Source organism: Dreissena polymorpha, chromosome 13 (assembly GCF_020536995.1).
Source record: "Dreissena polymorpha isolate Duluth1 chromosome 13, UMN_Dpol_1.0, whole genome shotgun sequence".
NCBI classification, from domain to species: Eukaryota; Metazoa; Mollusca; class Bivalvia; order Myida; family Dreissenidae; genus Dreissena; species Dreissena polymorpha.
Window position 1 is genome coordinate 33,093,677 of NC_068367.1, and position 16,072 is coordinate 33,109,748.

Here is a 16,072-nt window from a genome sequence, read left to right on the forward strand (position 1 = left end):
ATGATCGGTAAAAGAAGTGTCCATGAAAATTTGGTATCCGACTCTTAAAACATTTCAATTTCCTCAAATACGTTATTTAACTAAAATTTAACATGTTGTTACATTAATGGACATATTGATCTTTTATTTCGATTAGTTGGCACGTTCTTGGTTTATTTCCAAGTATTTTTATTTTGTTGAAATACGTACTGATCATCGAATTCATGACGATTATCGATAAAATTGTATCTCTTTTTTTATAATCCACTGTTGTTGTTTTTTCACGTTTTTCTTGCTCCGTTATACGAAATACTATACCATTATTCGACCAAACAATGTAACGTGTCTGAAAACCAAATGAACAGAACATAACTGCAAAAAAGCTGACGAACTCAACTCTCGCGCGTGGCTTTTGTTGTTATCTGGTATCGAAGTGCCATCTGTTATCAAAGTATCCTGCACACCCGGCGTGAGGCTGTCAACAATCTTGTTTTCTTTTATTTGTGTTTACATATATAATGATTATAAAACTATAAAACATACGAATATATCAAGGAATGCGTTTGATGAATTTAATCAGTAAATTAAATAAAAAAAGTGATGTAAAATCGCCTTCTTTGTATTGCCTTCTGTCGGGAAATAGATGTATAATAACCGAAAGTACATATTAAGTTTAAATGTTGAATATACATGTACACTACCGCCTCATACAATCCCTTTTAGGCAGATTATGATATAAGGGAAAAACTAGTTGTTTCATCTTACATCACATTTACACGTTTAAATCTTATGTCATGGTTCAATTTAAATGAGTGCGCAAAAGCGGAACGGTGATTGATCAAGCCATTTTAGCACAGAAAAGCAACAGCGGTTTTACTTATTAATGTTTCCCTTATTACAAAGAAACATAGCGATAATAAATTTCTACTCTCTACTTACATGTTATCGTCAATTATCAATATGTACCACACGGTTCACATTGCATTCGAACTGTATGATAAGATATATAGTACATTGTGTGTATTACTTCAAGAAAAATCCGATGGAAAAACCATTGACTTTCTAAATGATAAATACGAACGCTCGGCGAATACTGATAGAAAACATAATTGGAGATTTGAAAGCATCTTTGTATGGTTTCGTGCGCATATAAGTTTCAATATAACATTAATTTATTTCTGTTTATTTGTTCATGCATTTTTAATTTACCGAAAAAGGAATTGCGCGTATGCATGTTTAATGAGTCAGTATTCGTTTAGAATCAATTAAACCTACATTACTTAGACGACCAACTCGTCGTCTGACAAAAAAACAGGTATGTAAGGATTTTTTTTGAAGATATTTAAATTAAAATTACACACACACTCCCGTTTTTTTATTTATGTTTTTTTTTTATTTATTGGCACAATTGTGCACAAAACATGTTGTGACATTGCCATTAACAGTCATATGTTTGTCATTTTGTGATACTTTACCAAGAACCATAATATACATTACGCCAGACAATACAACGTCCAGGTCTCGCAGCCGAACAGTAGGAGGGAGACTACGAGGGACTTGTAGAGCCTGTACTTGGTGCTGAAGCTGATGGAACTGCTTGTCCATAACCTGCTCAGTCTGGCAAACGCTGTGGTCGCCATGGCAATTCTTATTCCGACTCAGCGGTACTGGTTCCATCCGTGGACATGGTTGCGCCCAAGTACTTGAAGCTGGTAACTTCGTACAGCTTCTCGCCGTTCATGATGATGTCTGCAATGATATTGATCGTGCTGTTCACCATAATTTTCGACTTATTCTTGCTGACCTCCATCCCGTATGCTCCTGCTCTTTAATAGAGGTCACTTTCATCAGCGAATCTCAAGTTGGAGATGGGTCTTCTACCAATTGAGATAGATGTGTGTTGGTCATGGAGAGTCTACTGAATTATCTTCTCAAGGAAAATGTTAAACAAGACGGGGTGGAGAAGACATTCCTTACGGGCGCCCAGGAAAGTCCTACAGAAGTCCCCTTTCTGTCCAAGTACTGCGCTGCTGGCCTTTTCGTAGAGTTCTTGGATAACTTGCAACAGCTCTTCCTTAATGTTGAATCCTATCATAACATACCTAGGCCATCATGCCACACGCGGTCGAAAGCTTTCTAAAAGTCGATGAAGTTGGACAGATTGATTAGTAATGATGATATATAAGGTTTAAGGTTTATTCAATATGAACAATAGACATACCGCCCATAAGTATACATGATCAAAACAAAGTAACATATATAAAGGCATGATATGTGATCAGTATTGAATTTCATAAATTATTTAATAAAGTATCAATACGCGAAAAGGTCTAGGTCACATTTTTTTGGATTACAACATTTAGAATCTATTTCATAATTGATGCTATAACGATAACATCAAAAACAACAAAGACGAATCTACTAGAGAGCGAGAAGTCAAGTTTGGGTAATGCATTATATACAATTAATCATAATAATATTTATACAGGTTTCTTTGACTAAATGCTTTATGTACATGCATAGCTAAGTTTCTGTTGGTACTTGTATTATCCGCTTGCATTATTTCAATACATTTTATCATGTTTGGTCTTTTGCAGTAATATTTATTCATATACAATTTCCTAATATCATCATATAAAGAGCAATCTAGTAAAAATGATATTCATCCTCAAGAACATTGCAATGTTGACATTTTATATCTTGAAAAGGTATGGCTTCATGTTAATGTCATCTGCCTGATTCGATTTCTAATCAATGGGATGAAACCCTTAATCTACAAAGATCAGATCTAAACTTATTTATATTAACAAGTACGGTTGCAATTCAAATTTACAAAACTGACTGTAACTTATTGCTCTTGAAAAATCATTAAGTTCTGACATCCAATTTTGGATAAATGTATCATTTAATCTAGACTTTACCAAGGATAAAAAAAACACTTTTCATCACCTACACCTTGGTTGAGCAATGCATACTGAAAGCCTAAGGTCTGCAACAGATAACAAACAGATTTTGCCCAAGAATGATGATTTGGTTTATTTATTACATTCTCACACATGTGGCTATAAATACACTTAACATACCTATGATCTTCTTACTGTATAATTTTCAACCAATACCGTATTACATTATGGCTCTTTTAGTTATCAAAGATGTTCTTCCAAGTGCCTAACATACAAAATTATTTTGTGTTTGAAATTTCACGCCAAAAATTTAAGTGAACTCTTTCAAGTGCGATTGACTCGGTTAACCCCAAATGTCTTACCCATAATTTAACATTGGTAAAACAAGCTGATCAAACAACTGGTAAGTATTACAATTGTTGGATTATTTATTAAATATGAGTTAAGCTTTAAAACAGCCTTTGAGGCTTGACCTGCAAGTGTTTCAAAGGTTATTGCAAAAGATCCTCCTGAAGTGAAAACAATTCCTAAGTATGTAAATGATTTAACAATTTCTAATGTTTGGTCTTTGTACAAAAATTTAATATCCCTCCTAAGTTGTCCCCCTTTTTAAAAAACCATAACTTGTTTTATTTGTGTTAACACATAATTTCCTCCTATCACAATATTTCTCTAACAAAAACAAACCTTTAATTAGTTCATCCTCAGTTTCTGCCATATTTACAATGTCATCTGCATATAACAATAAAATTAATTTTAGCATACCAATATCTATTCCTTTAAAACCATTTAACATATAAGGTTCTTCTAAGTCGTTCAAATAAATAGAAAATAGGAATGGTGATAATGGTTCTCCTGTTCTTTCTTCTAAAAACAGGAAAAACCTTCATTAATTATTGTTTTACCTAATTTTATTCTTGACTTCACATTTTTATACATAGATTGTATGACATCAAGCATTTTTCCTCTAACGCCTAGCTTAAACAGTTTATATCAGATGATATCCCTCACCAAATAATCGAACGCTTTGGTGTAATCAACAAATGTGGCATACAATCTTTTTTGTTCACTTAATAAATAATTAATTACACCGTGTAACACAACATTTTTATCAACAGTTCCCATAGTTTGCATGAATCCTGCCCTATGTAGACATTATAGAGTTCAGCCCAATTGTAATGTCTATTGTTAACGACTTTAGTGAATAATTTCCCAAAAGTACTTAATAATGTTATCCCTCTGTTATTATTAACATCATGTTTATCACATTTTTTTATGTAACGGAACAATAAAAAAACCCACACCACACTTAAAGAAAATGTCCATATTAAAAGACTTTTTTAAGCAAATGACAAACAACTTTTAAGAAAATTTTACCACTAATTCCAAATTTTCAAAACTAATTAAGCATTAAATCAGGGTCACCTGATTTATCATTATGAATTTGCTTACAAGCACTAAAAATTTCTTGCTCAGTTAATGTTACATTTAACTCACTAAAAAGTATATTTAATTATCCATTTAAGTACCGGTCCTGATAAAATAAAACATCTACATAAGCTTGATAAAATCCAGAGTTAGGGTCATTAATAGTCCTTCTTGAATGCTCTGAGCTTTTATGAGTACATACGTACAGCTCATAGTTCTTCCTCTCAAAGGCAAAAACAATGTAAAAAAAATAATGTCTCACATATGTCCATAAAATCGAGTTCCATCAACCTAATACATCGTAACAAACACAATAAATAATACCATCGACACCCGTTTGGGTGTATTTTGTTGAGAAATGCTCAAAACAAAAACTTGATAACAAATCGTTTATGGCGGTAGTTGTGAATTGTCGATTAGTGCAAAGCGAAAGAAAAGATTACACTGCACAAATTGTTTTCACCGTAGTATCTGACGATCTGGTCTTATGGTAGCAGTTGAAATTGTATTGCGTATAACAGTGTAGTTTGAATTAGGACACATTCTTATTATCATTCTCGCTGCGATCGGATAAGTGGTAGAGTCCGTGCTTTTAGATACGGCATTGTAGAAACAGTTATTGCGCTGTATACTAATTGAACTAAAAATCCGGAAAAAATGGATGTAGTGTCGGGTGTTCTTACATGCCTAGAGATAAGGCTGTAGTATGGAATACTTAATAAATATTTTATATTTTCATGCTATACAATTTAGTATTAAATTAATAAACAGAATGAAATAAATATAAGCATAAACGTATATAGATGTATGTATACTTATGTACATATTGTAAAGCTTGATACTGTGTGTGATTATGAAATAAATATTAAAATAAAAGTGCATAGATGTATGTCTCCTGGCGTACATATTGTAAAGCTTTGATTATGTGTGAATATTTTGAAATACATATTAAAATAAAAGCATATAGAACCCGTCCCTTGCAGTTGTCTATCCGTATGGTCGTTCGTTAGTGGGAGACAGTGGACTGAGAGAGACGTTTAAGAGTGTTGAGTGCTTGAGGCTGTCTGTATTAAAGACTTTGCCAGGACCCGGAGGGTCAATAGCTGGGAGTTGGATTATTGCAACTAGGGTCATTAATTGATTTAAAATAGTTTAAAAACTCCCTATTACTTATATCTAACTTATTGTGTTTGCATGTATTATTTTTTAACATTTTCCAATAATGTTTTGTATTTGTAAGACTTGCATTTTCTAATTTCATTGTTTGATTATTTATCATAAGCATATTTCTTTTTCCTTTTTTGTACTTGTATAAAGCCTCCTAGATTCTACTATGCTTTGTCTATTTTCCTCTTAGTGATAATGGCTGTACATATTAAGATTCATATAATAACTTTTTTTTAAATATTTACATTCATTATCAACATAGGCAGCATTAAAAATATTTTTATCAGCAAACTTTGTATTGTCAATAAGCTCTTTTTTGGTGACGTTAATTATTGTTGGATATCATTGTTATATCGTTACAGCGCGATTTCGGTAGAATATTATCATAGAAATATTAAAACAGCATACAACGTTCAAAACGTGGGTAGCCACATATTGATTTTCAGATAGGTGTCCTTACCTTTAGGCTAAAACGTTCATGAGTGTTTGTCCCCACCCCCGGTGTTTTAATTGTCTTTCATTGGCTGGTGATTTCCGTATCACTTAACACATGTAACCGTTAGCAATTCAAGACTTGAGACATCGGGACACTCTTTTGGACAAGTATCTTTCGTAAGTGTTGCATACCTTACCATCGAATGTTTCAATGTGTATTAAAGGGGCCTTTTCACAGATTTTTGCATATTTTGAAGTTAGTCATTAAATGCTTTATTTTGATAAATGTAAACTTTGGATCTTAACAGCGTCAGTGAAAAATCAAGAATAAAATTAAAAAATGAAAAAAAATGTACCTCGCACCGGGGCTCGAACCAGTGACCCCGGGAGTCCTGGAGTAAAAACGCATAAGCCCTCTCGGCTATTCTGCCGAGAGTTAATATATGACGTATTTTTTACTTTATATAAGCAATCTTCGTAGTTTCGTAAATTTAAACGACAACAACAAACTCTCCAAATTATTCAATCGTTTCGTGTTGCAACGCTTTATTATTTTAGGTTTTTAAATCGTCAAAAGATGCATATAATGGCTATATTAGACTATGGTAAATGTTCAATAATACTATTTCCTCACAAATAGCATAACTAAAACGAAATTTTGCGAATCTGAAACAACTTTTTTCAATTTTGTCAATGTACCAAACCGTGAAAAGATCCCTTTAATATCTTCACTCCTGTAGTATGTCATCACACGCTAGACAATCGGATATATAGTTTTTACAATTTCTTGTTATCGCTGGCGAGGCCCTTTAGGGTCACGCATATATCTTGTTGATTTGAATACTTTTTGGACTTTGAAGAGCGTTCGTGTAAAATAGCAAAAGTAAATCTCAATGAAAACATTGCATAGTGGTGGACGTTAATTTTCCATCGAACTATGCTGCACATTCGCACTCCCAATTGTTCAGCAATATGTTTTCGGAAAATGTGTATTTGTATGGCTCATTCGCCTAATTATTCTCTCCAGAAACTGAATATTCCATGGAACAGCGTCCAGGGGTTGTATCCGGTTACCTTTATAACACACCGGAAATCGAAGACATGCCGTCACAGTTGTCCAAGATGGTGAATGTTCAGAAGACGTCGCCGATTGCGAAGAAGATTGAGAGGGCAGTCTTCACGCGGGTGACTGAACTCGCCAATAGAGTTGGGGAGATACAGCCTCGGTATTAGTTCACATCTGGATCTCCACAATTTTTTGAAAAAAAAAACGCACACACTATCTAATCTTTTGAGTCCATAAACGCTGAGCACTATAGTCAATTTTTACATCATCTATTTTAACATTAGTTTCAATTGTTTTCAGGCTTAAAAAGCAAGTTAAAGCTCACATTGATATATGAGTAAAAGGGGCCTTTTCACAGATTTTGGCATATTTTGAAGTTTGTCATTAAATGCTTTATATTGATAAATGTAAACATTGGATCTTAAAAGCTCCAGTAAAAAATCAAGAAGAAAATTTAAAAAAGGAAAAAAGTAGCCGGTGCTATGACTCGAACCAGTGACCCCCAGAGTCCTGGACTAAGTCTGAAGTAAAAACGCATTAGCCCTCTCGGCTATTCCGCCGGTGAAAGTATTTTATACCTTAAATACGCAAACTTAATAGTTTCGTAAATTTAAACGACAACAACAGAACTCTCCAAATTATTCAATCGTTTCGCGTTGCAACGCTTTATAATTTTTAGGTTTTCAAATCGTCAAAAGATACATATAATGGCTATATTGGACTATGGTAAATGTTCAGTAATACTGTTTCCTCACAAATATCATAACTAAAACGAAAATTTGCGAATCTGAAACAACTTTTTTCAATTTTGTCAATTTGCAAAACCGTGAAAAGATCCATTTAAAGCATGTTGTTGTTTGTAAAACTGAATGGAATGTACCACCAAAAAATTCCTACGATTTTTCTAAATGTGTATGTAACTCTATTCAACACTTTAAACACAGTTACTGTGCAACAATTTTTTTGTCATTTATCCTAACTTCAAGACCTATGCAATAATTATCTCGGTGTAAAGATATATATCTTGTATAGTTTGTGAATAAATATGTTAAACCGCTTCAATATTAAGTATGCTTCTGTTTATTTTAAAAGAAACTGCAGTCATAATGATTCTTTTTCAAGATTTCGGGTCGTGGAGGTGGTGCCCATTGGAAGTTTTTACGAGGACACCAAACTCATCTACCCAAACGAGTTCGACTTCTTACTTGTCCTGCATCCACCGCCAGGTACAAAGTCTAAATGATGCGTGCTCTGTGAAAAGAGGATTTAATGCATGTGCAGTCCGCACAGGCTAATCAGGGACGACACTTTCCGCTTTTATGATATTTTCTGTTTAAAGAAAGTCTCTTTTTAGCAAAAATCTAGTTCAGGCGGAAAGTGTCGTCCCTGATAAGCCTGTGCGGACTGCAGGGGCTAATCTGGGACGACACTTTACGCAAATGCATTAAACCCCTTTTTCACAGATCACAGAATATAAGTTTTAGCCTCGCTATGGGCAAACATGGCTTGTTGCATGTGCGGAAATTATCGTCCTTGATTAGCCTGTGCAGTTCGCAAAAGGCTTAAAGACTAATCAGGTACTACACTTTCCGCCTGCCAAGTGTGAGGTTGAGCGCTCTAAAACCGGTTTAAACCCCCAGGGCTTAGAATTGACCGTACCAATGCGGTGACCCAAGCTTTATTCTACTTCGCGTGTATGTTGTTTCGTATTGTGTCGTTTTGGCAATTGGTCACTTGCTATAAATGAAGGACCACGAACGTGTGTATAATAGGAATGCAATACTGCTGGAGCAGCTGAAGTTTCACTTCCTTATATAAATAGAATTTGTTTCAATGAAGTCTCTTCTTAGCGAAATTTCAGTTAAGGCGGAAAGTGTCGTCCCATATTAGCCTGTGTGGTCTGCATTTAATCAATTTAACGATGTTTTACATTGGCCCGTATGTCGACAATACAAAACTTAAAAGAGTTAACCAGTTTTGTTTTCGTTATTTTGCTTTAATTCACCTCCATACAAATGTATTGTTTAGTTTACTCGTCAGTTTGTTTGTTAATATAAAATAGAGATCATTTAACAATTTGTTCAACTTTTTGATATTTTACAGGTATTGTTAATTATAAGTAGACACATACGCACATTTTACCTACACACAGACATATAGACTAATGAAATATCATGATGCAAGCAAAAGTTTTAACTTCCGAAATATAAACCTCAAACACGGAAAACAGTCACGTTCAATCTGCTTCCTTACTGGGAATTTGTCAACAGGTTATTCCAATAAAACTGTTTAAGTGTATTACGTTGAATACAAATCTCACCACCGAGGCGCAAGTGCATTTAGGAACAGCTCATTTCCGATGAACGGTGTTATCTTGAAGTATCTAACAAGTATTTTCTACGAAATACAATAATTTTCCACGAAATTCACTTCGTTATTACAAATATATAACAAGTTTGTTATTTTGTTGGCATTGGTCCGGAAGAACATGATTTTATTCATTTTAGGGAAAACCTTGGTGCAAAAAATATCGCAAAATGAAATTGCATTGTGGACAATGACACGATGGACCGCAGGCGAAGAACAAGCTGAAGAATCCTGTTACGCGATGTATGAAAAGACAGATGACGACATAGAGAATGCGGTTGAAATAAATCCGCGATCTTTGAAAACAGAATGGGTTGAAGTACTTAAGACACTTGTATTCACGAGCCCTGAAAACAGTGTGGACGTATCAGAACCGGTCGATCATTTACGTGTCGTCTCTTTAGAAATAAAAAATCCAAATATCGTAATAAATTTTATATTTGAAAAATCCGTAGTAAGCGTGGACATTTCTTTGTCTTTTCGCATCAAAAATAGTTCAAATCTACATCTTAGCCAGACAGACGCAAGTTGTCCGGGATTCATGGAGGTTTTGAAACAGAACGACTCAATTCTACTAATTGCTTTCAACAATAGTTTCAAGGTCGACGTGGCCGATCTTGAAGTACTATACATTCGAGATAAAATCAGACAAAAACATAGGAACATGTTGTTATATTTGAAGTTTATCAATAACTGCCTTATTAACGCCATTCCCTTTGGTGGACTATGTTTTAGAATGTCGTCTCACATGCTCAAGTCGCTGGTTATTTTACACGACGCGACGTGTACTGATCCCGATACGCCGTCACTTCAAAACTGTATAAATGATGTCATAGTCTTGGTGCAAGCGTCGTTCTGTGCCCGCCACACCGATGACGTCATTAATAGGAAGTCTCCACATTTAAATATCGACTCTGTCAACAAGAAACGTGCGGCTGATAACTCTGATATCTTAACTGACGTAGTAGCGAAGAAGCAAAGAATGTTTACGAACCCAGCTACAGATTTCGGTAAATCACCATCGATGAAGAGAAGAAATGAACAGGACAATTTGAACCCATCATTTGAACGTGGGTCAGGGAAGTCCGGAGGGTGCCCTACATCGTCTTATATTACTGTTGGCTGTGGCGTAGAACTAAAACCAAGCGTTCAACAAATCACTCAAGCAAGAGACGGATACGTCAGTCGACAGCCCGTTATTGACGGTTTTCCGTGTCAAACTTTTGCAGAAATTGGGTTCTTGCCAGACATTTCAGACAGTCTTGTAAACGTCTACATGGACGCATTTCGACGAGGATCGCATCTAGCTGTCGACTTACGCCGCCATTTTCATGAAGTGCTCAAGAGGTGTCATGTCGGGAACAAGGAGTGGGCGTCACCTTTGGACCTGTCACGTGAAATATGCGAGGAGGTTCAAGAGGTCATTACTAACCTTCGTCTGCCAACTATTTTCTTAAACGAATAAACTACAGTCGTTTGCCAACTATTGTCTCCAACGAATGAACTACGGCCGTCTTCCAACTATTGTCTCCAACGAATAAACTACGTGTTTGTGTATTTCGAACTGTTTGTGGTAAAATGTTACTAATTACGTCCTTTCGCGCCCGAGACTGCATTATTTGTGGACCGGGAATGTGTCATAGAATTACTCCTAAAGTGGGATGGAGTTTGTATTTATAGCTGCAATTATCAGCTATGTTGTTATTTATGTGTTTTTTTACTTTTGGTTTGTTATTGTGTTGTGGGGGTAGCCGGTTCTCTGTATACATGTCATTTTATGTGTACCTCGTGAATTGGCGAAAGCAATCTTTCACCGAGTTCCGAATAAAAACTTCCGCAATTGTGAGGATACTTTTAGATTAATCTGGACATGCGTGGATAGTGTATTGTTTATTATTTGACTCGTTCTGTGAAAACTGTGCTTAATGAATGTGCGTAAAGTGCCGTCCCGGATTGGCCTGTGCAGTCTGCAAAGGATAATTAGGGACGACACTTTCCGCCTAGATAGGGACGACACTTTCCGCCTAGACAGGATTTTTGTTTAGAAGAGACTTTCTTTTTAACAAAAAAATCCGTAAATGCCGTCCCTGATAAGCCGTTGTGGACAACAATTTTCCCAGAACGAGGCTCACTTTTTCTGTTTATTCATTTATATATTGAACATAAATTACGTTTAAACATATGATTTCTTCTGCAAAAACACAACAGGGTACGTGTCCAAGAGCATTGGAGTCTTAAATTATTCAAACCATACATGAATTATAAAAAGATGGTGATGATTGTATTTATCTTTGAGAATGATATCCATAATGATGTTAATTATGATAATTGTTAATATCTTGTGATAAGTGATGGCACAGATGGTGATGCTATTAAAATGATGTTATTTTTGTATTAATAATTGTAGTTTTGATTGTATTATATTTGAGAAGATATTATTATAATTATACAATAGTTGTGGTTGTGGTCATTATTTTTACATGTATTATCATATTTTAATATTTGTGTTTATTTATTTTCATAAAAAGAATGTTATTATTATAATTATTTTATTAAGTATATAATTATTGATCTCATCATACTAATGGTGATAAAGGTAGTGGTGATGATGGTATTATTTATTATAATTACTACTATTGTTTTGAATGTGTTATTATTCATTTATTTTTTTACCTCAATATGCATCGTTTTGTTAAGTTACACCAAGAAAATATAGTCAATTTATAGAAACAAAAGTTGAAAAAGCCTATTTAGGGGAAATATATAAAAGATTAGTCAGTGGATACATGGATTATTCATATAATCCATTGCTCTATACTTTGTATGTATACATGGATGATTCATATAATCCATTGCTCAATACTTTGTATGTATACATTTTAATAAATCAAGGAAAGTGTATGAACTGGTGTGTTACAACATAATTTTTTTTACAGGTTATAGAGGGCGTTTCTCATATTTGATACTATTACAAAAGAGCATTTATACCTGGTGACACCATTAATCTTGGTTGAATATTCTTGGTTAAATGGTTTACGCAATTTTTCTTTCAAAGGTCTGCAATCCATCTAGTCTAAAGCTCTATGTTGGTATGGATCAAACAATTAATTAGAACAAACCACATCTGTTTATAAATCGAAAATGTATTTCTATGAACTGCACTATAATACAAACATAATGAAATGCTTAAGATTTGTTTTCTTGTCTTGTTTTATGTTTATTTGCGCACAAATCTACTGTTTTCTTCACTACACGCTTCATCAAGCAGTTTTCTTCATCCGCTTACACAAGGTTTTCCACCATGTCAAACAGACACCAGATCAATAATAATCGTGTCATGAATTTGTACCGCCAATAATCCTACCTTCATTGTGAACTAATAGACACAATACCACGAATTATCAAATCATGGCAACTTATTGCCAATAATCCAACCTTTGTTGTGATTCTATAGACACAATGACATCAACAAGATTAAAATCATTAAAATGGCCTTCAAGATAACACAAGAAAACATTGATCATTCAACTTACAACTGATTCACAATGAACACGTTTGGTCTATATTTTTGTCAAGTCTGTTTCCTTGGTAACCCTTCACATTGCTTTACGGTGATATTCTGGGGAAGCCACATGGTAGTCGGACAAGTTGAAAAAAGTGGCAGCATTTCTCTGAAGGTATCTGAAAGTAATAATAAGTTAATGTGATTATATGTAATTTTTATTAAAAAAAGAACTGAAATCGAATAAAATCCTAGCAAAATGATCTTTAAAAATAAAATGGTAATATTCTGTAAAACCTTCACTCTGGCAATATGTACATGTCCGCATTGTAAGACTGCAGCATATAACGTGTAATTTAGTATCTATAGAAACCAATGGTGTAAGTCCTTACGCTTAAGCATTACACTAGGCGATAGCACCAGTATTTACAAACACATCAGAACAGCTAACTGTTGGTTATTACCAGAAAATTGTTCAAATATCTCACCTCCTACAAAAATTACATAATCCGATTGGCTAAGAGCAGTCACATGCCCATGGTGTATTTTCCATACACCCAAAGTAATTTCCATACACCCCAAGTATTCGAGTAGTTGGTTGAGATATAATCGTTACACAGTTAGTAACCGATGGTGTATGGGATATACACCCTAAGCACTTTCATACCATATTCGAGCTTCGCTGTCGTATGGTATGAAATTACTGAGGGGGTATATCCCATACAACATAAGTTACTAACAGTGTAACTAATAATACAAAGTTTAAGGTATAAAACTTACAAAAACTTTCATATTACAGTCTGAAGCCCATTACGGTAATGTACATAGGACAACATCATAAGAGGAAGAAAGAATGTGCCAGGAAAAGTTCTAATCCACTCCAGCTAACAATAAAAGATAAATATGAGCCTCAATCTGGGAAAACAGGCCTTAATGCATGAACATAAAGCGTCATCCCAGATAAGCCCTTCAAACAGGCTTATCAGAGAACACTTTCTAAACCATATTTTGGCAAAGAAGAAACTTTCTTTCAATTAAGATACCATAAAGCTACAAGTGCATTTAGCCCAGTTTTAACTGAATGTGTCTCATACACATTTATCCACAATTACAAACATTAGCTAACTTTAGTTTTTTTATCACACAAAAAGCTGATGCGTGATTTTGTTTATATTAATTATATTCACTCTTTAAAATTTTGAACAACCAATGAACACTGATATCAATGATATCAACAAGTGATGAATATCTTATATTGGAAATTAATTTATATGAGATTAACACATATGGAAACATAAAATGAGTTGTGTTCTGAGAAAACTGGGCATAATGCATGTGCGTAAAGTGTCGTCCCAGATTAGCCTGTGCAATCCGCACAAGCTAACCAGGGACGACACTTTCCGCTTTAATGACATTTTTCGTTTAGATGAAGACTCTTAGCAAAAATCCAATTTAGGCAGAAATTGTCGTCCCTGATTAGCCTGTGCAAACTGCACAGGCTAATCTGGGACGACACTTTATGCACATGCATTATGCCTAGTTTTCTCAGAACACGACTCAAATGTGTTCTACTCACTTGAGGAAGTCCTGTACATGGTGCAGTAGAATCTGTATGCTCTTCTCATCCAAGGCTGTGTAGGCCAGCATGCTGCCCAGCTTCACTGAAATCATGATGCCTCATAGTGGGAAAACTGGGCTTAATCCATGTATGTTAAGTGTTGTCCCAGATTGGCCTGTGAAGTCTACACAGGCTAATCACAGGCAAACTTTCTGCTTGTTTGTTTAAAGGGGTTCTCTTCTGAACTAAATCCAGTCTTAGCAGAAAGTGTTGTCCCGGATTAGCCTGTGCAGACGGAGAGGCTATTAAAGAAACTACATTTTACACACATGCATTTAACATATTTTTCTGTGAGAGAGGCTCAATGGAAAGAGATATATCATGATTGGTGACTATCTACACTGCACAATGGGCAATTGCAATAATCTAGGTCACCTAGGCTGCTAAACTGGCCTTTATCAAAGTCATTATACTGGTATCCATATTTGCTATTATCTAAGCTGCTAAACTGTCCAATATCTCTGCCGCTTTACTGACCATTATCTAGGTGGATAAATTGGCCATTATCATAATAACTGTAAGTTTTCTGACACTCTAAACTTTCAGACACCCACGATTATAGCCAAAATATTATTTTTTTCCTTGACTTTAAATGTTGAGATATATGGGTTTTTCGGCCATATTGAATAACTCTTTTTTTACTCAATTTTAAAACGCTATTTCAAAAAAATCTGTCCTGTTGCGCTTATCTGGTGACACTTCAATCATGCATTTTTACAACCGCATTAAGGTAATATGACCTGGCAAACAAATGCTATAGGCTATTGACCATTATATTTTTTATGTTGGGTAAATAACTATGTGTCCAGGTAAAGGACAATGGTTTCACTCAACAGCTTAAAGTAAATCATGTACAACTAATTTATGCCATAAGGAATAGTATTTGAAAAGCTTTTGTTATTATTTGTTGAAACTATAGACGCTATACACATTGCCTACCTGTATCTGATCGTCAATGTAATATTTTTTTTACATTTTTAAGAGTGTCTCTAATATACTTGTATATTTGTCTATTAATTTTCGGACAACTGTGTTATTTTAAAATATTTTGTTGATCTAAATTTCCGGACAATAAGTTTTATAATTATTTTTTAGTGTCCAAAAACTTTCAGATATTACTTTGTCTAGGCAGCTTAATTAGCCATTGTATAGGTGGCTTAATTGGCCATTTTTAGTTGGCTTAATTGGCCATTATATGTTTGGCTTAATTTGTAATTATCTAGTTGTTAAAAATGGTCATTATCTAGTTGGCTAAATTGGTCATTATCTAGTTGGCTTAATTGGTCATTATTTAATGACTTTATTGGCCATTTTCTAGTTGTCTAAATTGGCCATTATCTAGTTGGCTTCAATTGTCATTATCTAGATGGCTTGATTGGTCATTATCAAGTGGGGTTAATTGGTCATTATCTAATTGGCTAATTAGCCATTTTATATGTGGCCTCATTGGTCATTATCTAGTTGGCTTAATTGGTCATAATCAAGTTGGCTTAATTTATCATTATCTAGTTTGCTTATTTAATCATTATCTAGTTGCCTTAATAGGTCATTATCTATTTTGCTAAATCAGCATTTATTTAGTTGGCTTACTTGGTTATTATAGGGGA

General features: G+C 34.5%; 2 protein-coding genes across 2 annotated transcripts in view; one reads left to right on the plus strand and one right to left on the minus strand.

The window, feature by feature from the left end:
- Nucleotides 1-1,096: 1,096 nt before the first annotated feature.
- Nucleotides 1,097-12,458, plus strand: LOC127855763 (uncharacterized). The gene is made up of 4 exons (XM_052391566.1): nt 1,097-1,294; nt 6,940-7,138; nt 8,101-8,204; nt 9,486-12,458. Exons 2-4 carry the CDS (start codon nt 6,954-6,956, stop codon nt 10,808-10,810), a joined length of 1,614 nt encoding a protein of 537 aa, XP_052247526.1. The 5' UTR covers nt 1,097-1,294; nt 6,940-6,953; the 3' UTR covers nt 10,811-12,458.
- Nucleotides 12,459-12,470: 12 nt separating this feature from the next.
- The window catches only part of LOC127855764 (mortality factor 4-like protein 1), a 29,801-nt gene continuing 26,199 nt past the window's right edge, over nt 12,471-16,072 (minus strand). The window contains exons 14-15 of the mRNA XM_052391567.1: nt 14,424-14,508; nt 12,471-13,026 (exon numbers count right to left, since the gene is read on the minus strand). Of these exons, the coding sequence (XP_052247527.1) occupies nt 12,942-13,026; nt 14,424-14,508 (170 nt within the window). The 3' untranslated portion in view covers nt 12,471-12,941. The remainder of the gene's footprint in view (nt 13,027-14,423; nt 14,509-16,072) is intronic.

What these genes read in the sequence shown, in the direction of transcription:
- LOC127855763 (XM_052391566.1), top strand. Translation starts at nt 6,954, where the DNA reads ATGGAACAGCGTCCAGGGGTTGTATCCGGTTACCTTTATAACACACCG. An exon ending in GTTGGGGAGATACAGCCTCG is followed by an intron (nt 7,139 to 8,100) that starts GTATTAGTTCAC and finishes TTCTTTTTCAAG; the next exon opens with ATTTCGGGTCGTGGAGGTGG. An exon ending in TGTCCTGCATCCACCGCCAG is followed by an intron (nt 8,205 to 9,485) that starts GTACAAAGTCTA and finishes TATTCATTTTAG; the next exon opens with GGAAAACCTTGGTGCAAAAA.